Source organism: Lissotriton helveticus, chromosome 12 (assembly GCF_964261635.1).
Source record: "Lissotriton helveticus chromosome 12, aLisHel1.1, whole genome shotgun sequence".
Lineage (NCBI taxonomy): Eukaryota > Metazoa > Chordata > Amphibia > Caudata > Salamandridae > Lissotriton > Lissotriton helveticus.
The window spans coordinates 15,154,804-15,177,699 of NC_136073.1; the positions used below are offsets into that span (position 1 = coordinate 15,154,804).

Here is a 22,896-nt window from a genome sequence, read left to right on the forward strand (position 1 = left end):
TACTGGAAGTGGCCGTTTGGGTGGGAGTCGCCTGAGGGTTTGCCTGTTGGATGTATGAATGAATGACTCGAAATTATCCAGCGTACAAAGGCCCGTGGGCATCTAGGTGCTGTAGTCTTGCAATGCCGCACAATGAACTGTTAGAGAACTTCTCATTGCGCTGTGCCCACCTACAGGGTGAACAGCCAGGGTTCAGGGCCTTTCTAAAAGTGAGATACAGCTTCATGGATGTGAGATGGAAGGGAAGAGTGTTCCAGAGCCTTGCCGTGGCGACTGAGAAGGCTCCGCCTCCCATTTCTTCTTCCGGACTCTGGGGACTGTTACCCAGTTTTGGTGTGCTGAGCGGAGATTTATAGCAGGAACATACCATTGGAACATGGCTTTGATGTCAACTGGGCTTGCCATGTTGAGAGCTTTATGAACAGTGCATAAGGTCTTCAAAAGGATATGCTTCTCTACCGGAAGCCAGAGCAGTTCTCATAGTCCTTTCGACACCAGATGCTGCTTAGGAATATCTAAGGAATAATGCCTTGCCATTGGATTCTGCATGAGTTGCAGCTTTGCTAGTGTTGACTTGTTGGTCTCAAGCTAGAGCGCATTGCAGTAGTTCATCCTTGAGAAGACCAAAGAAAGAGCAACATGCGTACGAGCTGGAAGGGCCATAAACAGACATCTTCCTCGACATTCTGATCGACCAGAAGCAGGTTGACATTGTACGATTGACCTGACGGTCCTGTGACAATAAGCTGTCCAAAAGGACTCCTAGGTTTTTAACAGTGTCAACTGGAGTGGGTAAAATGCCAAGTGTGTCCAGCCTCCAGCTGCCAATCCAGATCAAGGGCTGACCTCCAAAGAGCAATACCTCTGTCTCATATATGTTTAACTTCAAGTCATTTTTTGGGCATCCAAGATGCTACTGCCTTCATGTAGAGGATGTTAAATCTGCAGTGGTTAGTTACCTTCTTAGAATAAAGAATTTGAAAAATTGTTGCATAATTTTAGAGCGGAAGTGCAAGTGGGGGGATGAAATCAGAGTTAAGGTATGGAAATGAGACTTAATAGTCTGTGCCCTGTTTCATATATTTTAGTTTGTGAAAGTATTAACAGACTTAGAGCAGGCTGTTATGGAGGTCTTACTAAATAAGGTTATTTCGCATTGATTTTTCTCTGTTAAGAAATGCTTTAAGACAAGGGTGTAGTTTTAGACACTTTCGGTTTATAGCGTGTCCTGTAAAAGGGTGAACGTGAAGTGTTTCAGTGCTGTTTTAGTTGAGACCAGCTTTGTTTTAGTTGAGACCAGCCTTGTTTTAGCATTGATATTCTTCAAAAACAGTCACCTGGACAGAAGAATGTTTGTCTCTATGCAGCCCACAACGTAGATTCAATGGCTGCCGGTTGGAGGAGCTCTGAGTAGACTCATCAAAGCGTGATTTTAGTCACGGCACACATGGTTGTATGTATATGACCGGATACTTACCGGTAACATTCATTTCTCCGAGTCTTAGACCTTCCCGTCACAGTCCTTAGACACATGAGTGATAGCGCCTCCACGCAGACATCCCAAGCTGAAACTCCTCTGCTCCCATCCCTACCCTCCAGGCCAAGCCCACATCCTGTGGCACATAACACCCGACCTTACCCTCCAACATTCTACCACAAAGCACAAGAAGATGAAACAGGGAGGGTGGGATGGGACTGTGATGGGGAGTTCTAAGACTCGAAGTAATGAGGGGGAGGTTTCCATGAGGTGTTTAACTGTAACGCCTGCAGCACCAACGGGAAATCCCAACCCAGAGTCAAGGACCTAACCACGGGATTCTTGAGAAAACAACTCCTTAACAGCCAGGACACCAAAGACACAACAGCATCGCAGGCAGGACCCCGAAAAGCCCTCACAGCCTCCCACTGAGCAGTTAAAGAGAAAACCGCCATGCCCAACTCAAAACCATTTTTCAGAATGTCCAAGACATGCACAGGATCCACAGTCAAGGCAGACCAGCCCCCATCCGCACACCAACCCTGAAAGGACACCCAATGGCAAGCATAAGATTTAAGGGTAGAAGGCCTATGAGACTGCTGAATAAAGAGCCACCGCAGAAGAACACCCCAGTGCCACTAGGTTCATCCTTTCAACAGCCAGCCCCCAGTTGCAACCAGACCAGACACTCCTGAGACCGAGCTGGAAACGACAGACAACAGGGGTCCACAGGAAGTTTCCAGCAAGGCTCCGCAGCCAACTGTAACAACAGAGGAAACCAAGGCTGCCTACTCCAGACTGGAGCCACAAGGAGCACAGAAGCCCTGTCCAACTTGACCTTCAGAAGAACCCTCTAAGTTAAAGCAATCGGAGAAAAGGCATACATCAAGCCCGTCCTCCACAGAAAGGACAGGCCATCCACCCTCCAGACAGTCTCCGACTGGCAAGGAGAGCAAAACCTCTCCCTCAAGGCATTCTCCGGGCTTGAGAACAGATCCACCTTAGGCACCCCAAACTTCCGCATGAGCACCCCAAACGCATTTCCGGCAGGGAGGGAAACAACCTGCTCAAACGAACCGCCTCCCAGTTCAACACCCCAGGTAGATGAAACGCCCTCAGTGACAACAAATTCATTTTGACCCACTGACAAATCTGCTGAGCTAACAAGTTCAGTGAAGCCACCTTTTCACTCCCCTGGTGGTTGACATAGCACACCACCACAGTGTTGTCTATCCTCAACAGAACATCACTGCAGAACCCAAGGAAGAAAATAAACCAGGCCCAGCTACACGGCTTCTACTCCCTCCAGTTGGAAGACATCCGAGCCTCCTGGACCAATCAAATCCTTCAACTGAATCCTGAGCAATCACAACCCCCCAACCCAGCTCGCTGGCTTCCGTCATCAGAACCAACCGTTCTTGGGGGACATTAGAACACACGAGAATTCCAGCAAGTCTTTAGAGTTGCAGAAAAAACACAACAGGGTGTTGAGAGGTAAGGTAGGGGTTATGTGCCACACAATGTGCGCGTGGCCTGGAGGGTAGGGATGGGAGCAGGGGAGTTTCAGCTTGGGACGTCTGCGGGGAGGAGCTCTCGCGGATGTGTGTAAGAACTGTGACGGGGAGGTCGGGCGAGGAGATAATGCGAGCGTTCGAGTATGTGTGGGCACACAAGTTGATAAGATGGTGAAGGTCTAGGGCAGTATTGCTGGTGGAGTTGGCCCAGAAGTCGAATTCACGTAGAAGCAGCAATGGGCTTCCGTCAACCACCTGGACAATCTTTATGGCTTGCATGTTGGCCGGTGATGAGGACTCGTATGGGAGATTGGATGCTTGTAGTTGAAGTGTCACCACATGGTTGTGTAGGTAATATGTTTACTTTAGGATGTCAGTGGAAGGGTAGCGTGCAGTATTTTCTTGGGATTTAGGCCACCATGTCATCTTCACTTTCTTTTGCTCTGTTCTCCAAGCATGAAGAACCCTGGCAGTATCAGGTGAGTGATGATGGGTGGTGCTCATCTTCTCACAAGGACTGTGCTTTAAAGCTGGATGGGAATCTAGTGTGGTCTCTTCAAAGTGGATCAAAGTGCCCCGCTCTTCAGTCTGCCTTCTATGCGGAGATCGGGCACACCTCACATTACTACTCAACCCTATATTGTCTGTTATTTGCCATAGTCTGCCCTCTTAGCCTCTGTATCGGTGCAAGGAGTCCAGGAGATCTTACCCAATGCTTCCTACAGGGGAATCCCAGGGTGGAGGCTACTGGGCTCATTGGACATCTCTCCTGGTTCGGCTGCGCCACGATTCTACAAACCACTTGAACTGGAGGACTAGAGGCACACAAACGTCCCTGACCAGGCAATCCAAAACCCTCAACTCTTCAAACTCTAATGCCACAATTTCCTACTGGAGAAGGTGCAGTGTTTGCAGGTCTGCACCAGCGAATAGATCCATCTTTGGCCTAAACTAGGCCGCAAAGGGCGTCCTTTGTTGACGCTTGTGGCACACTGTCCTTACTCTGGTTAACGGATCAGCCCGGTCATTCAACGAACATGGGAGGCGCCCAGTCCGGATCAGTTTGACCCTCTGGCTAGATCTGTTGCGTAGGATTTGTACTTTTAGGGAAAAGGTCAGAGATGTTCCCAAAACTCTCAATTGAAATTATGAAGTCTACCAGAACTCTGCTTGCCATGAAGGCTTGAAGAGGCACGCAGCGTGCTCTGAACACCAGCACATGTATGTGTTTTAACCCGTTAACCTCCTACGCAGGCTCGCTGGGTTCCCACAAGCAACAGTACGTGATGAATCTACAGAGGAGACTGGAGGCCTGGACCATCAGGAGGAAGCTCTGCCCTCAGACTCCTTCGATGGTGCCATCAGCTCAGAACTACAGGCCGTCCTCCCACTGCCCCGCGACAGCCCTTCTGTTTGGGCTACCACTGAGGACCAAGGGGCTACTGCAGGAGATGGCCCAATCCAGGCTCCTCGCACTGACTGTGACCAGCAGGCGCGTCCTTGCCTCTAACAGCAGCTCTCCTTCAAGCTCCGCTCCACGGACTCAGGACGCTCCAGGGCCAGTCTCGGCTCCCTGATGCTCCCTGACAGGCCCACAGAGAGGAGGAGAGCCTGGGGGAAGCGAGGAGCCAGCACATCCCTCCGAGGGTGGCACGTGGGATCCACTCGCCTATACGAGGTCAGAAGTAGGCCCTCTCCCCTCGGATGTGTGCAGCTGCATCAACCCAGCAATGACTGCAACTTCTTCAGGGCATTACAGCCCGAATTGGAGGGCATGAAAGTATCACGGCTTCTGGTAACTATGGATCCAGGAGACAAGAGACAGCGGCGCATGAAAGGTAGGGCCTTGCAAACTTGGTCAACGCTTGGCAGGGTGATCCCTGCGAAGATTTGTTTTGCCAAAAACGGATTTAGAAATGTGAATATAAAAGAAGCCACCATCCACTGATTTATTCTCCAAATGGGGTGCCGGAAACAGTGCCTGTGATTGCACTGGCTTCTGCTTTGTGGCCTTTCAGCAGCATTCACAGAGCCTCCCGCTACAAGGTCCACTTAGGCGCTTTACTAGCCCTGCTTTGGGGGGGGTCTCTGGGGGCGTTTCATGAATTACATACATAGTGTGCCTGGTTTTCACTCTCACAGAAACGGCATCTCCTGTGCAAGGAAGCCCCGTCCCCACCAGCCCTCGCAAAACACAGCAAATACATATTCGATCAAGCCCTTCTGTTTAAATATATAGCAATGTTTAGGAGAGTAGAGCAGGCATTGAGAATTCCCTAACATAGCAGAAGAGGTAACAAGCATTTACAATGCAATGGTCTCGGCAGCATTAAAGGTAGAGCTATTGGCATTGCTCATGATTTTTTTATTTCTTTTTCTTTTTTTAGATCATAAATAAATGGTATTGTCATTTACATTGCCAATAGCTTAATCGCACTGACCTGTTAGACCTGCCAATCGGGCCCTGCCTGATGACTCTATTGGCCAGTCCGACCCTGCTCTCCTCCACTGGCCACTCTCACATCATCGTATCGGAGAAGAGGGCAGCGCCGAGGGGTTTGAATGTTCATTGTGTAAGTATAGAAAGGCGGGGGTCTGAAAGAGGCCTGGCTCAAACACGGAACCTGACATTTTGTGATCCTAATAGTGTATTGCATTGAATTGTATCTATTAGTGCCCCTCGACCGGTATCACGGACATGTATTCCCTTATCGTTTTTACACAAATTGTTCAGAAATCTGTCAGTGTTTTTCGCCAGTAAAGTCAATTACATGAAATAGGGCCTGAAACCCGTTTCAATGTCGGTTTTACTTACTGGGCCTGAGGCCGGATGGAGCCGGTCACTTCAATGCCCGCTTCCTCTGCTACTCACAGGAGAAAGAGGTCATAGTGCACGCAAGGGGCACGAGAGGGGCGCGGAAGGCAGACGATGGCTCGGCTCGTTTTAGACTTGAGGGTCCACGAGGACGAGGTCCGAGCCACAGCCGGGCTTCTGCTCAAGCCTTTAGTTGCTCGCCCATCTCTATGAGGGGGCTTGGCTGTAACCCCGCTAGGGACGGATCCAAGCGACAATAGTTAACTAGTCTACCCAAACACCCATAAAGTTCGAAACATGAGACCTGTTCCTCCCCACGAGGCGTAACTGTGATAAACTATAATGCCGTTGGATCTATAAAGCGCTTTATACACCTCTCGAGGCATCGAAGCACATTAAGCCCCAAACTAAAGAAAAAGCAGAGCCTTCTTTTCAAACGACCCAATTCTCCACCTTGAAGCATTTTCTCGGAAATTATAGTGCTAGTACTACGTCTTCACTCCCTACAAATCTGTACAATCAGCACCCAGCAATCAACGGGGCAGTGGAAGGGAAGGTCTTGAAACATGCCGAAGTTATGTCCTAAACGACGGCTCTCCAACAAATGCCGCGAAAACTACGTGCACGTTTTTTCATGGTGGTGTGAGGTAAAAGGTCAAATTTGTGGCAGTGGAGTAAGAACTATGCGGAAAAGAAGGTGAAAATGACATATATTAATGTTGTTATCCGGTCAGTGGCACTTAAGGTAAGTGCCAACTCCTTGAGCACAACGTGGCAACATCAAAAGATTGCGCTTTACACCAAAGTTGTATCAACTATTGTTCATGTTTAATTCACATGGATTCAATGTCGTTCACTGTATTTTATTCATTCCAATGCTTTATGTACAAAATCCATTATCATATATGCATGGTTTCACCATTTCCCTTCCCGATGCATTTCGGACCCATGGTCCTTCGTCAGGGGAATCAAGCAGGTAGAGTAAGAACCCGTGTCTCACTCGTGCGCCCTTCGTGTTTGCGAAGGGCGCACGAGTGAGACACGGGTTCTTACTCTACCTGCTTGATTCCCCTGACGAAGGACCATGGGTCCGAAATGCATCGGGAAGGGAAATGGTGAAACCATGCATATATGATAATGGATTTTGTACATAAAGCATATGAATGAATAAAATACAGTGAACGACATTGAATCCATGTGAATTAAACATGAACAATAGTTGATACAACTTTGGTGTAAAGCGCAATCTTTTGATGTTGCCACGTTGTGCTCAAGGAGTTGGCACTTACCTTAAGTGCCACTGACCGGATATTGATTACCACACCTTCTTGTCAGGGGGTGATACCTTGAGGCACACCACAATTTAATCAACGCAGTTATAAGGAGGAGTGCGTGACCCATACCATATTCTTAATATATTAATGTTGCTCAGTAATGCAAAAATGATCTAGACTACACCAACTATATCCACTTAACGTCAATATTCATAGGAGTTTCAAAGGTAAAACGGTTTAAATATGTACTCTATTCCTCCTCTAGCAAATGTCTCGTAATTCCCTCCTGTGCACCAGGTGGTTTGTCCCCACAACGAGGAACAGGGGGGTGGGGGGGCAGACAAGCGAGCAGAACGAGGAACAGGGGGTTGGGGGGCAGAAAAGCGAGCGGGACGAGGGACAGGGGGGTGGGGGGCAGACAAGAGAGCGGGACAAGGGCAACAGGGGGGTGGGGGGGACGAAAAACGAGCAGAACGAGGAACAGGGGGTGAGGCGGTTCTAACGCTCCAACTGCAATGCCGTGCTCTTATTAGGAAGTCATTAATCATATCTCCTTCCTTGTAAAGAGGTGGAGGAACCAGTGGCGTAAAAGCCCCCTCCGCAACAAATGCAGCAACCAGGGCGAGCAAGTGTAGGCTTCCCCGCAATGGTAATCAACATTACAGAATGTAAGTACGTCCACCAGAATAGTCCTCTTAGTGCACGCGTGAATGTGTATTTGCACAAGAAGTGTGATACTGCGCCTTCGTGCCTGCGCACTGCTCATGGCAGATAGTTGCATGTGGTGTTTTTCCAAGTGACCAGTCACCGGATCCTGCAATACAATGTAGATACCTTCTCTTTGCCTATTTCTTGGCCACGTCCATAAATCCAATGGATGCACCAGTTTCTACCGCTTGATGCAAAATCTCCTTTTTGAAATGGCCAAAGGTTGCAGGACGTGCAGATGCGCACACTCTGGAAGGTAGGGTGCACGTGCATCGGACCCATTGTACACATAGCATTTATGATGCTCGTGACAGCTACTGAACCATTTTATTAGAGAAATAACTGTCCTTCATTGCGATCGGACAGGCATAGCAAAACAAGCCAACACAGAGGAAACAAGGCGCAGGATTGTAAACACTGACCTAAGGTATCAACAAAGCAGTGGGCGCGCTTCCGTTTTTGCGGGGGGAATGGCGGTTAAGACTGCACGTGTGCCTACACTGTGGGCGGCAGCGGACTGTGTTTACATGAGGCGTCGCATCACTGTACAGCGGCAACGAAACAATATGAACAAAAAAAACAGATGCTCAAAAATATATGCTTGTGTGTGACAAACGTACCAGAGAACAAAGCTCTGTGATATCGCTGCACAGAAAATACCGGGAAACAAAGCGACACAGGGGAGCATTAACACGGCCTCGGAGCTGCCTACATGTAGACCACCAGTCTTTCAACACAGCTGTAAGGAGGCACATTCAGTGCTGCGATTTCATTTAAAGTTTGCTTAGTAGCAATCAGATTAAAAGTGTTTTCAGGTTTATTTTTATGTTCGAGTATGCTGTGTCATATTCTATTATCAGCCCGATCCAGGCCTTACTACCTGGTCTCCAGAACCCTGTAACAAGACATTAGAACGTTGGAGGAGGAGGACCTTTTTCTAAAGTCTGCTGCTATTAAAGGTGGCTCAATGGTAGACCTCTGATCCTGGGTTTGTCTCCAATAGTCAACATTGTCAGTGAGAATTAATGAAACTCAGAGTTTCTGAGATGTGTAGGCGTTTGTTGTGGCATACGCTGGTCTTCAGAAGCGTATCATTTTAAAATGATTTCCTAAGCAATTCTATTGATGGAAAATAGGTCTATAAAAAAAATAAAGTTTTTACTCATTTCCAGAATTGATCTTCACTCCATCTGTCCTACATGTGGACTCTGTTGCTAAACAAGAGGCTCCAAACATGCCCTCCCTAGCTTGCAGGAAAGACCTAAGGCGGGCACGCGCTGTCCATGAGGCCTGAACACCTCTGTGTGCCTCGTACGCCGATTGGGGGACGAACCTACCGAGTCTCACGCATCCCGCGTGAGACGCGTACTCGGGAGCGTACTTGGGAGATAGTACGATTCGAAATGAGTGTACGAGTCGTACCAGGCAGGTGCAACTCATAGGGCGGTGCGCTTACAGTGCCCGCGCCGCCTGGCGTACGCTCAGTGACCCAGGGCGCAGGCGAGGCAGCGAGGCTGTGCGAGTTGTGATGGTGGTGAGACTCACACAGCGCACCCTTCAGGACTTCAGGGGGCACAAAGGGCGGTGCGGCACATCAGGTGCGGGAGATGTAGCCAGGCAAAGGCTGCTGAGGAAGAGAGCAGTCATCGGCGCGCGGCGGAGACGCCGTGGCCGTGAGCATGCGTGCGACCAAATCCGCGCGTGGCCAGCTCTTGTCGCTCCCTCTCCCATTCAGAATGCTGGGCGCGTGCCCAGCTCTTGTCTCCGTTTGTCGCCTAAAACGATTGCTATAGTTCTCTGCCCAGAACGCGCTTCGCGCGTCTCTAAGCCGAGACCTAAAAACCTGAAGATGCCTCCCAAGTATGGCCTTCAAGCCTACCTACTTCATTAGTCTGAGAAAAGGCCCAAACAATGAGAAGGATAGGCTACACAGACTGCAGCATAAACAGGTGCCTTTAATGCTGTGTCCTACATTGAATTTGCTCAGAATTTCCAATATGGAGACGGATTTTGACATTTGTTTCTGTGTGGGTAGTTACCGCATATAGTGTTGCAGTATTTTATGTTTTTTACACATTTCATATTAGACATCAGAGCCGTCTTCGTTCTCGTGACTTTATGATTTGGTGATTGCTTTGTGAGGTGTGCCCAGACTCTACAAATGCCTATTTCTTGGCCACGTCCATAAATCCAATGGATGCACCAGTTTCTACCGCTTGATGCGAAATCTCCCTTTTGAAATGGCCAAAGGTTGCAGGACGTGCAGATGCGCACACTCTGGAAGGTAGGGTGCACGTGCATCGGATCCATTGTACACATAGCATTCATGATGCTCGTGACAGCTACTGAACCATTTTATTAGAGAAATAACTGTCCTTCATTGCGATCGGACAGGCATAGCAAAACAAGCTAACACAGAGGAAACAAGGCGCAGGATTGTAAACACTGACCTAAGGTATCAACAAAGCAGTGGGCGCGCTTCCGTTTTTGCGGGGTGAATGGCGGTTAAGACTGCACGTGTGCCTACACTGTGGGCGGCAGCGGACTGTGTTTACATGCGGCATCGCATCACTGTACAGCGGCAACGAAACAATATGAACCAACAAAACAGATGCTCAAAAATATATGCTTGTGTGTGACAAACGTACCAGAGAACAAAGCTCTGTGATATCGCTGCACAGAAAATACCGGGAAACAAAGCGACACAGGGGAGCATTAACACGGCCTCGGAGCTGCCTACATGTAGACCACCAGTCTTTCCTCACAGCTGTAAGGAGGCACATTCAGTGCTGCGATTTCTTTTAAAGTTTGCTTAGTAGCAATCAGATTAAAAGTGTTTTCAGGTTTATTTTTATGTTCGAGTTTGCTGTGTCATATTCTATTATCAGCCCGATCCAGGCCTTACTAACTGGTCTCCAGAACCCTGTAACAAGACATTAGAACATTGGAGGAGGAGGACCTTTTTCTAAAGTCTGCTGCTATTAAAGGTGGCTCAATGGTAGACCTCTGATCCTGGGTTTGTCTCCAATAGTCAACATTGTCAATGAGAATTAATGAAACTCAGAGTTTCTGAGATGTGTAGGCGTTTGTTGTGGCATACGCTGGTCTTCAGAAGCGTATCATTTTAAAATGATTTCCTAAGCAATTCTATTTATGGAAAATAGGTCTATAAAAAAAATAAAGTTTTAACTTGTTTTCAGAATTGATCTTCATTCCATCTGTCCTACATGTGGACTCTGTTGCTAAACAAGAGGCTCCAAACACGCCCTCTCTAGCTTGCAGGCAAGACCTAAGGCGGGGACGCTCTGTCCATGAGGCCTGAACACCTCTGTGTGCCTCGTACGCCGATTGGGGGACGAACCTACCGAGTCTCACGCATCCCGCGTGAGACGCGTACTCGGGAGTGTACTTGGGAGATAGTACGATTCGAAATGAGTGTACGAGTCGTACCAGGCAGGTGCAACTCGTAGGGCGGTGCGCTTACAGTGCCCGCGCCGCCTGGCGTACGCTCAGTGACCCAGGGCGCAGGCGAGGCAGCGAGGCTGTGCGAGTTGTGATGGTGGTGAGACTCACACAGCGCACACTTCAGGACTTCAGGGGGCACAAAGGGCGGTGCGGCACATCAGGTGCGGGAGATGTAGCCAGGCAAAGGCTGCTGAGGAAGAGAACAGTCATCGGCGCGCGGCGGAGACGCCGTGGCCGTGAGCATGCGTGCGACCAAATCCGCGCCTGGCCAGCTCTTGTCGCTCCCTCTCCCATTCAGAATGCTGGGCGTGTGCCCAGCTCTTGTCTCCGTTTGTCGCCTAAAACGATTGCTATAGTTCTCTGCCGAGAACGCGCTTCGCGCGTCTCCAAGCCGAGACCTAAAAACCTGAAGATGCCTCCCAAGTATGGCCTTCAAGCCTACCTACTTCATTAGTCTGAGAAAAGGCCCAAACAATGAGAAGGATAGGCTACACAGACTGCGGCATAAACAGGTGCCTTTAATGCTGTGTCCTACATTTAATTTGCTCAGAATTTCCAATATGGAGACGGATTTTGACATCTGTTTCTGTGTGGGTAGTTACCGCATATAGTGTTGCAGTATTTTATGTTTTTTACACATTTCATATTAGACATCAGAGCCGTCTTCGTTCTCGTGACTTTATGATTTGGTGATTGCTTTGTGAGGTGTGCCCAGACTCTACAAATGGCCATTACTCGGAAGAGATTTTGCTAGCCCTCGAATCAGTAGGATTAGGGACGGTGTGTCTAGGGCAGTGTCGACATTACAGGTGCCACAGAAGACTAAACAAGTGGTTAGCCTGGCGCCCACAACAGATGACGCCGGGACACCGGGGGTGGACTTGTGCATCTGAAGGGAGCAGTGTGGTGTCACGGTGTGTAACACACCTCCTGGGAGGGTGAGCTACAGCCTCTAGTCCCCTGTGTCCACAGTGCCTCCTTGCAGGGCCGGTCCTAGGCCTTCTGAGGCCCCGGGCGAAAGGGAAGATGCGAGGCCCCCCTAATTGCATATTGCGTCACAAGAAGTGACATCACAGAAAGCGACATCGTAGTACTATTGATCTTATTTGGCATCACGGAAGCTAACTAATGTGGATATCAGTAACATTGACAAAAAGTGGCATCGTCATTTACATTGCCATTAGCTTAATATCTGTAGTCACTCTGCAGTCCCTAGCACTCCATAGCACTCCCTAGTCACTCTGCACTCCCTAGTCACTCTGCACTCCCTAGCCCTCCCTTGCACTCTGCACTCCCTTGCACTCTGCACTCCCTAGCACTCCCTAGTCCCTCTGCACTCCCTAGCACTCCCTAGCCACTCTGCACTCCCTAGTCACTCTGCAGTCACTCTGCCCTCCCTAGCACTCCCTAGTCACTCTGCACTCCCTAGCACTCCCTAGTCACTCTGCACTCCCTAGTACTCCCTAGTCACTCTGCACTCCCTAGACACTCTGCACTCCCTAGCACTCCCTAGCTCCCCCTAGCACTCTGCAGTCACTCTGCACTCCCTAGCACTCCCTAGTCACTCTGTACTCCCTAGTTATCCTGTGAGTTTCAGCCCTTCCAATGAACAATGGGCCAGGAAAGGCAGGGCGAGGGTAAAAAAACAGAGCTTGCTATGACAAACACTTGGCAGAGGTGAATGTGTTCCAGAGGCATGCTCGGTACCTTTCTCCAATCTACACAAAGTATCTTACAGTCTCCTACTTCCACAAAACCAGTCCTTACCACTCCTTTTTTAGTTATATAGCATAGCCATGCTAGCTTTACCTTTAAGAGGTCAACATCAATAGTTATGGCACTTGTCACTATTGGGGCTTTTTTTTGCTCAATCTTGTGATGTATTGTAAGAACTGCCTGATTTGCAATAAGCAGCTATTCCTGATCCACATTTTAGGGCGATTCCTCTCTGGTTGTGAAAGACTTATTGTGAGATTACAAGGAGCATAGAAGGACTTGCAGCCCACCCATTTATTTCCATTGGCCAGCTTTACTGTCACTCTTGTTTACCTGCTTCCGTTTGAATGGCTTGCCTTGCCCATCTTATGTCTATCACTCCCCTGGAACATATGCAATTTACTTTTACCCTTCCACTTCTACTTTTAAGGAATTTCTTTCTTCTTTTTTCTCAAGCCCTCCAAAAGAATGCATGTGTTTTCAAGCTGTCTCCCTAGTGTGCTTCTCTTCCCCTGTCATGCTCGATGTTGCTCTTTCAATCCCAATTGCTTCTCTCCCTCATCCTTTTGTGATGCACTCACAATTGTGCTCTTCTCCTCCCTTGTTGCTTTTCAGCCGTGTGCTTCTCTCCCCATCTCGCTGTTCCTCTCTCTCTCTCTCGCATGTTTGCTTTCCTCCTTCCATTACCCATGCCCTCCCTGTTCCAACTCGGATTGCAAAATAAAAGTATTAAAAAAATGTTCCTGAGTCATTTTGTAGGTGTGCAAAAGCATGGTGCACCTACATTCAAAATGACGGAGCCGTCATAGGAATTTTATTATTAATATTCTTTAGCTATGCTGCACTGTAGAGCCGGGTTAAAAGCCATTGGCAATAACAAATAAGTCACAAAATGCAAGACCTGTTGGCTTTGCCATTAAATCGGTAATACCGAGCACAAATCTGGAGTGGATGGGATACTTAACGCATTGACTAGGGAAACTTGAGGGCTTTGCGGAAAACCGTGGGACAGCGAGCAGATGCGAGCAGGAGTGTGTATGAACTTTGGGAGGGGGGAGTGGCAACTATTCAGAGACCATCTCCACATTCTGAAGTGAAGCCCTCACAAATAAAGTAAAAATTTTTTTCAAATTCATGGGGTAGAAAGAGGTTTAAGTCTCGCCCTATGAAACGTAAGCGCTTTGCCCGACCCGTATGGACTCCTTAAACCAGACATTTCTCTATAAATTAAAGCTTTTTGCTTGCCAGAATTTGTTGGCACACATACAAAAACAAAACACACGTTTCAGAATGCAAACGTTGATATCTACAACATAAACGTTTTTATGGTGGGGCTACTGGGTAAACAGGGTGCCACCTTCTTGACTTGTTAAATATGTCAGGCATTTATTCCACATGCGCGGAAACAAACTGCAAGATGAGACCTTTCTTCCTGTTGTACAAAAGGAAATTACAGCCATGCCTGCTGTCAAGGATAACAAATGACTTAACGCCAGTTGATCTGGCTGCTCCCTCCTCCCTTCACCCACCTCCTCTTACCTGTGTCCGGCTGGTGCTGCCAAGAAGAATATATGATTATACCACGATTTCAATTACCACGCATGGCTTTACCACGCGAATTTTACATCGCAAGTGGCTTTACCACGCTGGTATTTACAACGTAGGATTTTACTACGCCTAGAAACGTCTTACCTGCACGTCTTTCTCTACGAGCCCTTACTTCCATCCTCCATTGAAACAAGCGTCAAAACACGTATACCAAAATAAAAAAAGGACTGTTTTTTTGACGTACACGGCACGTCTTTGGGGGAGGCTCTTTCCTTTTTCTTTTAAAATTATGTTCGTTTTTTTTTTAAAGTAAACTGCTTGTTATTTTTTGGGGGGGAGACCCCCCCCAGACCCCCTCTGCCCCCCGCTTGTTATTTTTTGGGGGGGAGACCCCCCCCAGCCCCCCTCTGCCCCCCAAGCCCACGCAGAACGACTCGAAGGAATACCACATCTCCCCCCCAGCCCGTGGTAAAGACGTCGTGGAAGGCACCCTGCGTGGTAAGTGTCACGTGGTAAATGTTAGTAGTGGTAATGCCTTCGTGGTAAATGATGTTTCCCGCCAAGAAACAAAGGGGCCTCCGTTGCCTGGAAACAAAATGCAGAAACAGAGCCTAGAATGGCCGGTACTTATCCGAGGCGCTGCCCCACCCCTGACATTGTGAGCCAACATAATTGCTGGCCCAGCTGTTATGCCGCCCCCAATCCGTTTGCACCTTCCCCCACCTGCAATGTGATGTGATCAGGTGAGGCAGGGGGCCCTGTAGTGAGCTGTGAATGTGTGCCTTTCACGGGGGCGCGATCAGGCGAGGCAGGGGGCCCTGTAGTGAGCTGTGAATGTGTGCCTTTCACGGGGGCGCGATCAGGCGAGGCAGGGGGCCCTGTAGTGAGCTGTGAATGTGTGCCTTTCACGGGGGCGCGATCAGGCGAGGCAGGGGGCCCTGTAGTGAGCTGTGAATGTGTGCCTTTCACGGGGGCGCGATCAGGCGAGGCAGGGGGCCCTGTAGTGAGCTGTGAATGTGTGTCTTTCACGGGGGCGCGATCAGGTGAGGCAGGGGGCCCTGTAGCTGTGAACGTGTGACCTTTCACGGGGGCGCGAGGCCCCCTGAGCGCGAGGCCCTGGGCGGCTGCCCACACTGCCCATGCCTAGCGCCGGCCCTGCCTCCTTGCTATGTTCCTACATCTACACAGGTAATAACACACACAGCCACCAAAGGGCACAACAGTCTCGCTGGCAGACTCTCTACCTCTGAACACTTGGGTCAAGGCGCCCCTACAAGAAGCCAGCTGAAAGAAACCCTTTCCAGCCACAAACAGCCCACGCGTGCCAGCCAGCACTTGGCGAAGGAGCTACAACCGGGACCCTCGCCACAGGGCAGGGCCAGCAGGAGCCCCCGGGCACACCATGGCACCGGCATGGACTCTGCCTGGCATTCAGAGATTCATGTGCAAGTCATCCCTCTTCACGCTGTCATGGTAACCGCTCCCCCCTCGAATCCTGATGGTAGGGACCAGGCCTCTGCGTGCAGTGACCTGTCCAGGTAGAGCCCGGAGCGGGGGGAGCGGAGGAGACACCCCAAGAGAGGCTTTCCATGGGAGGGGGTGGAGGAGAGGGGTAATCTCTCGCCCGTGACGTTTGCTTCAATGACTCTCCACCCCGCACCTCCCACGCACGCTCCTGTGCGTGGGAAGTGGGCGAATAAAAGGGCGGGGAGGCCGGGAGAGCGAGTGAGCCATAGATGCTTGTGGGTTTTTTGGGGGAATCTGTAAGTGAGGCACGCATTAAGGAGACGGCGGGGCTGTGGAAACTAGACAGGTTAAACGAGGAGGGGCGGGGAGCGCGCGAGAGGAGAGGGGGTGAAAGTGGCGCGGAAAGAAGGAAGGGTGCGGGGGAGGGAGAGGAGATGGGAGAGGCGAGGGGGGGTGGAAGCGGAAGGGGTGCACCAGATGAAAGCCACAGGTTGAACGAAGGAGGGCGGGGTCGCCTGTAGAGGAGGGGTGAGAAGGGGAGTCACCCCCTGCGCCCAGTCTTCCACCGATGGTGTCACCGTGCAGGGCGCCGGAGGGAGCGCACCAGCGGCGAAAGGGTCATGTGGGCAGCAGGAGGGGGGCTGTCCCCCACACCTCCTCCCCCTGCACGAGCCATTTCATGAGACTTGCTCTGGGGGGTTCTGGACCCCACAGCACCCCCGCAATACACGAAAGCTCCAGGCACGAACTGCCCCATAGAGAGACCGCCCCAGCTCACGCCACTACGAACACCCCTCCGCCCCGGAGCCTTTCACCTGCGAACCCCGAATTCCCGCGGGTTGTCTGGAGAGGACAGGCCCATGGCCGTTGTGTACTGACCTGCCGTGGCCTACGCTGTGGCATCAACGGGGCCCCGCGCCGTTTGACCCAGGAGAGGCAGAGGCCGAGAGAAGGCCCCGCTTTCATCACCCTGGCATCAATGCCCCCTGCACTTACTTGCAAGAACCGCGGCTCAGTAGACCCGCTCGGGCTCCTGACACTTAAAACTCACGAGCAGCGAGCCCTGGCTCTTACCCCAGGGCGTCAGCACCACTGGCCCAACTGTTTTAAAAACAATTCCATCTGAGAGCCATAATCAACTGTGTTAGATCTGGGAGGTGCCACCCTTCACCCGCCACCCATGAGCTACACAGACCTGCGCGGCCACCTGACCGGCATCGCCTTCCATGAGCTAGGATAGGTCTGTGAGGTGCCACCCTTCACCCACCACCCATGGGCTACACAGGCCTGCGCGGCCACCCACCACCTGACGGGCATCACCTTTCATAAGCTGGGGTATATGTATCTGGGAGGTGCCACCCTTCACCTGCCACCCATGGGCTACACAGGCCTGCGCGGCCACCCACCACCTGACGGGCATCACCTTTCATAAGCTGGGGTATATGTATCTGGGAGGTGCCACCCTTCACCTGCCACCCATGGGCTACACAGGCCTGCGCGGCCACCCACCACCTGACGGGCATCACCTTTCATAAGCTGGGGTATATGTATCTGGGAGGTGCCACCCTTCACCTGCCACCCATGGGCTACACAGGCCTGCGCGGCCACCCACCACCTGACGGGCATCACCTTTCATAAGCTGGGGTATATGTATCTGGGAGGTGCCACCCTTCACCTGCCACCCATGGGCTACACAGGCCTGCGCGGCCACCCACCACCTGACGGGCATCACCTTTCATAAGCTGGGGTATATGTATCTGGGAGGTGCCACCCTTCACCTGCCACCCATGGGCTACACAGGCCTGCGCGGCCACCCACCACCTGACGGGCATCGCCTTTCATAAGCTGGGGTATATCTGGGAGGTGCCACCCTTCACCTGCCACCCATGAGCTACAGAGGCCTGCGCGGCCACCCACCACCTGAGAGTCACAGAGGCTCCGCGGTCAGAAGGCGCAGCTTCACCTGTGACCCTGGGCAGTGTCCCTACAGCCAACCGAAAGGGAAGAAACAGACTCACGGGGGTAGGGAGGTGGGCAGTACTACAAAGCCAGGCTGGGTGGGGAAGGGGGTGCAGACATGGTGGCAGAGTGTAGCATAAGGGATTGAGCCAGGGTGAAGCTGCGATGGTGGCTGTGGTGGACAGACATGGGATGGAGGGAAGAAAGGACAGATGGGGAGGGACCCAGGTGGAGCGCCGGCAGTGGGCGGGGTGAGGGCACATGGAGCATGCCAGGTGAGAATGTGAGTGGGGTAAAGTGCTGGGTGGGGGGCAGGGTGTCATGAAATGCGAGGATACACTGAATGAGATAGGGTGACGGGGGCCACGGGCGTGGAGCAGTGGAGGGGTGAAGCCACGGCGAGATAAGAACATGGGGCGGCAATATAGGGGGGTAAAATTCATATGTATCTGGGCGGGGCAGGGAGACAGCTGGTGAGATAGAATAACGGGAGGGTGTCAGATGGTTGGCAGTGGGTGAGGTAAAATAAGGAGGGGGAGATGGAAGGGTGTAGTAGGTTAGGTACAGAAATAAAAGTTGATGCAGAGGGGAAACGGGGGTACAGGCATAGAGCACAGAGCCAGGTTGTGGGGGGTGCCCGGAAGACCCAACTGGCCGTCATCAGGCGCGAGGGGAGCTCTCCGCGGTGCTGAACCCAGGCTCGGCGGAGGCACCCGCCCCTCTGCCCACTGTCTATCGGGGCCGGGGGAGCGAGGGGTACACAGATTGGGGGGCTTTTGCTATACCCCCACCCAGCCAGGATGTTTGGGGAGAGGGCTGGGGTCCCTTTGTGCGCCGATCTGTCTCCGTACAGCGGACGAAAGGGGCCGGTGAAGCCAGGGTCTGCATCTGAAGAGTGGGGGCGATGGGACTTTATTCTAGAGATGTGAGGGGGGAGTCTGCGGTGCCCACCCCCTCCACCATTCATACGAATGCGTGCCTCGGTAGCGGGGGGATGGGAGGGAGAGCAGGTGTGCTGGGGGCGGGACGAGCTGTGTAGTGGTGGGGTGGAAGAGAGGGGGCCCGCTCTGTAGTAGAAAGAGCCCTGCTGCCTCCCCTCCACCCCCTATCGTCTGCACGGCCTCTACCTGCATCCCCGTGGGGGAGGGGGGAGTGTCTGTACCGAGGGGTGCGCGCTCCCTGCCGCACCCCTCCGTGCGTGCCTCCCACATACACGCGAGGGCTGGGGTGGGATCAGGTATCCGGGGTGAGAGCGGTACGCTCTGCCCCCCAGCCCTGTTTTGTGCATGTCACTGTTGCATCGTGAGCACGGCTCCGGTGGACAGCATGACATGCTTAGGGTGTGCAAGTGTGGGGGCGGGGGGGGTGGGGGGGAGGACGTAATTTGTGAGTGATGATTGATGATTAAAATGCAGAAGGGGCTTCGATTTGCGCCAGTTTTCGTTAAGTACGTGATTAGAATTGGACACATATTGGCGTGTTTGTATAGTGCTGAAAACGCGCCTGTGTTATCTTCGAGGCGCTGTAAAGTATCCGTGTTCTTTGGAAATGAAGGCTGTGTGAAGGGTCGGTGACAGACACCCGCCTATCACTGGCGCTGAATGTGAACCTTTCACCTCTCGGGGGGGGGGGGGGGGTGGGGGGGGGGATGCTGGTGCACTGTATGTCTGTATGTCAGGGACGAGGAGCAGTTACACCTGCACCAAAAATCCATTAGGTGCATCTCAGGGCGAGGGGGCGGCGGCCTCACAGGATGAGGGAGCATCTGTCTCTCAGAGGTTGAGGGGGCTGGTGCCCCTCAAAGCCCCCTCACAGGAGGAGGCTCAGCTGTCTCTCAGAGCTTGAGGGGGCTGGTGCCCCTCACAGGAGGAGGCTCAGCTGTCTCTCAGAGGTTGAGGGGGCTGGTGCCCCTCACAGGAGGAGGCTCAGCTGTCTCTCAGAGCTTGAGGGGGCTGGTGCCCCTCACAGGAGGAGGCTCAGCTGTCTCTCAGAGCTTGAGGGGGCTGGTGCCCCTCACAGGAGGAGGCTCAGCTGTCTCTCAGAGGTTGAGGGGGCTGGTGCCCCTCACAGGAGGAGGCTCAGCTGTCTCTCAGAGCTTGAGGGGGCTGGTGCCCCTCACAGGAGGAGGGCCACCTTTAAGGCGGCAGCTACCTGTCACACCTCTAGGGTAGCTTCCCTCGGGGCGGGGGGATATGGTTCTCAGATGGTCTTGGGGGCGGTTGCTTCGCAGGGGTGCCTCGGCGGCAGTATTCGGGGGGCATCGAAGGAGCAGCCCCATCCCTGGGCCCGCTGCTCTCCAGGGATGCGAGCGCAGCTGGAGCCGGTCGGACATGTCCTGCCTCGCGGCGGCTGCCCCCCGGGGTGCTGCGGTCGTAGCTCCCAGGCAGGTGGCGGTCTCTCTGGGGAGCTGCTCCGCGTACACCAGGGCAGCAGCGCCCGGTGGGACACAGGAGATGCCCCATGCCGTGGCGGCTGTGGCTCAGGGTCGCAGGCGCGGCTGCCTCCGGGGGGACGCTAGCCCTGTCATGTTTGGGATGCTCTGCCTCGGGGATCACGGCGCAGCTGCATCTCGGGTGGGGGTCCCCCGGCTCTCTTACCTTTGTGCATGCCCGTGTACCTGTCCTTCAGCACTGTCAGCTCGTAGATCTTGCCGAACTGCTCGAAGAGCGGCTTCAGGTCTTTCTCCTCCAGGTTGCGTGGGATCTGCCCCACGAAGAGCTTGATGGCATCCAGATCCTTCATGGTGTCCTGGGGGGGCTCGGGGCCGCTCATGGGGGAGGCTCGGGGCTGCAGCTGCCTTCTCGCCTCGCTCTCCGTCAGTCTGGCCATCTCCAGCCCCAGCGCAGGCTGGATTAGGAGGCGGAGGCAGAGCTCTCAGCTGGAAACAGCATCACGGCAGCATCAGGACCACAAAGAGGAGCGAGGCGGCTCCACCTGCTGCCCGAGTCTGGGTACTGCAGGCATGGGACTATGCCGAGCAGCGCCACCTGCAGCCAGAGACTGGGAACCGCAGCCCTGGGGATGTGCTGAGGCACCCTAGCTGCCCCCACCTGAGAACTGCAACTGTGACTATGCTGAGGCACGCCACCAAGTACCTGAATCTGGGTACTGCAGGCATGAGACTTTGCTGAGGCACACCACCTGCTGTCCACAGCCCCGACTGTGCTGAGGCACGCCACCAAGTACCTGAATCTGGGTACTGCAGGCATGAGACTTTGCTGAGGCACACCACCTGCTGTCCACTGCCCCGACTGTGCTGAGGCACGCCACCAAGTACCTGAATCTGGGTACTGCAGGCATGAGACTTTGCTGAGGCACACCACCTGCTGTCCACAGCCCCGACTGTGCTGAGGCACGTCACCAAGTACCTGAATCTGGGTACTGCAGGCATGAGACTTTGCTGAGGCACACCACCTGCTGTCCACAGCCCCGACTGTGCTGAGGCACGCCACCAAGTACCTGAATCTGGGTACTGCAGGCATGAGACTTTGCTGAGGCACACCACCTGCTGTCCACAGCCCCAACTGTCCTGAGGCAAGCCACCTAGTACCTGAATCTTGTCTGAAACTCTGGCGGCCTATTTTACACACCCGGTGATACTAGGGGGGACTTTAACTCCATAGCAGACGTGACCAAAACAGGTCTCACCCACCGTTACCTGATGCCCTAATTCATAAATTAGCAAAGTCCAGATCTCATTGATAGGACAGTTGGGGACTCATTGATGTATGGCGCGCGCAACACCCTGGTGAGCGAGACTATCAATTTTTCTCGGCTCTCCATGAACTACATGTAAGGCTCGACGTGATATTGTGTAGCGCTGACCTTGCTGCTCTGGTAGCTTGCAGTGAATATTTATCACGTACCATTTCGGATCATAACCTGTTGCTGGTGAGCTTTTGCTTTACCCAGGAGCATCCGGCTGTACCGACCGGGTGATTGCGCCCGGAGATGCTAGAAGACCCGATCTTCCGGGCTGAGTTGAAGACGGGGATAGAACAGTAATTTAGTAATAATGAGGGTACGGCTACGACGACAGCACTAGCGTGGGACGCCTTTAAGGTAGTGATCCGGGGCCTGTGTATTACTAAATGGGTGGGAGTTAGGAAGACGTTATTGCAGGGAATCGACGCTGCGGAGAGGACTCTTAGGGAAGCCGAGCGCGCCCACTCCACTGACCCTGAGGCATGGGCACTGGTTTTAAGCTCTAAAGAAGCAGTGGCGGTAGTCACGGAACGGTTAAGATGTTTCGACCATAGGGCTTATTTGGCCCGTGCACATGCTTCAAGAGACAAAGTGGTTGGTCTGTTAGCATGGCTGGCGAACCCCCTCCCTAGATGCACTCCTGTTCTGGCACTGACCTCCCCGACAGGGCAGTTGGAATACACCCAGCTTCAAATAAATACCAGATTTCGTGTCTACTATGCTGCATTATACGACAGTCAGTTGCAGGCGGTTGACACTGACATGCATAATTTTTGGGAGGACCTAGAGCTGCCCTCCCTGGATGTGGAGCAGGCGGACTCTCTTGATCAGGATTTTACGTTATCAGAGATAAGATGCGCTATCAAACAAATGGCGCGTAACAAGACTTCAGGAATTGATGGCCTGCCCATCGAGTTTTATTCGACTTATGTAGACATCCTTGCCCCTAGATTGCTATCGGGCTTTAGGGAGGCCAAGGAATTGGGAGTGCTGCCTTCCTCGACGAGGGAGGCCCTTGTCATCCCTCTACTTAAACCGGGGAAGGCCCCGACTGACCCCTCTGCGTACCGACCCCTGTCCATGCTAACCTCTGATTATAAAATATTGAGTCGCATCCTAGCTACTCGACTCCTCCCATATATGGTACAGTTAGTCCAACCCGATCAGGCCGGCTTCATCCCTACTTGTAATACCGCGGGCAGCGTACGCCGCTTGCTTAGCATATTGAGTGGGGCCCACAATGACGAG

The 22,896-nt window shown here is 52.4% G+C and overlaps 1 protein-coding gene across 1 annotated transcript in view; it reads right to left on the minus strand.

Annotated features, from left to right (window-relative positions):
- The window catches only part of CELF5 (CUGBP Elav-like family member 5), a 428,249-nt gene extending 407,477 nt beyond the window's left edge, over positions 1–20,772 (minus strand). Inside the window, exon 1 of the mRNA XM_078669977.1 lies at positions 20,541–20,772. Within this exon, the coding sequence (XP_078526103.1) occupies positions 20,541–20,772 (232 nt within the window). The remainder of the gene's footprint in view (positions 1–20,540) is intronic.
- Positions 20,773–22,896: the final 2,124 nt, after the last annotated feature.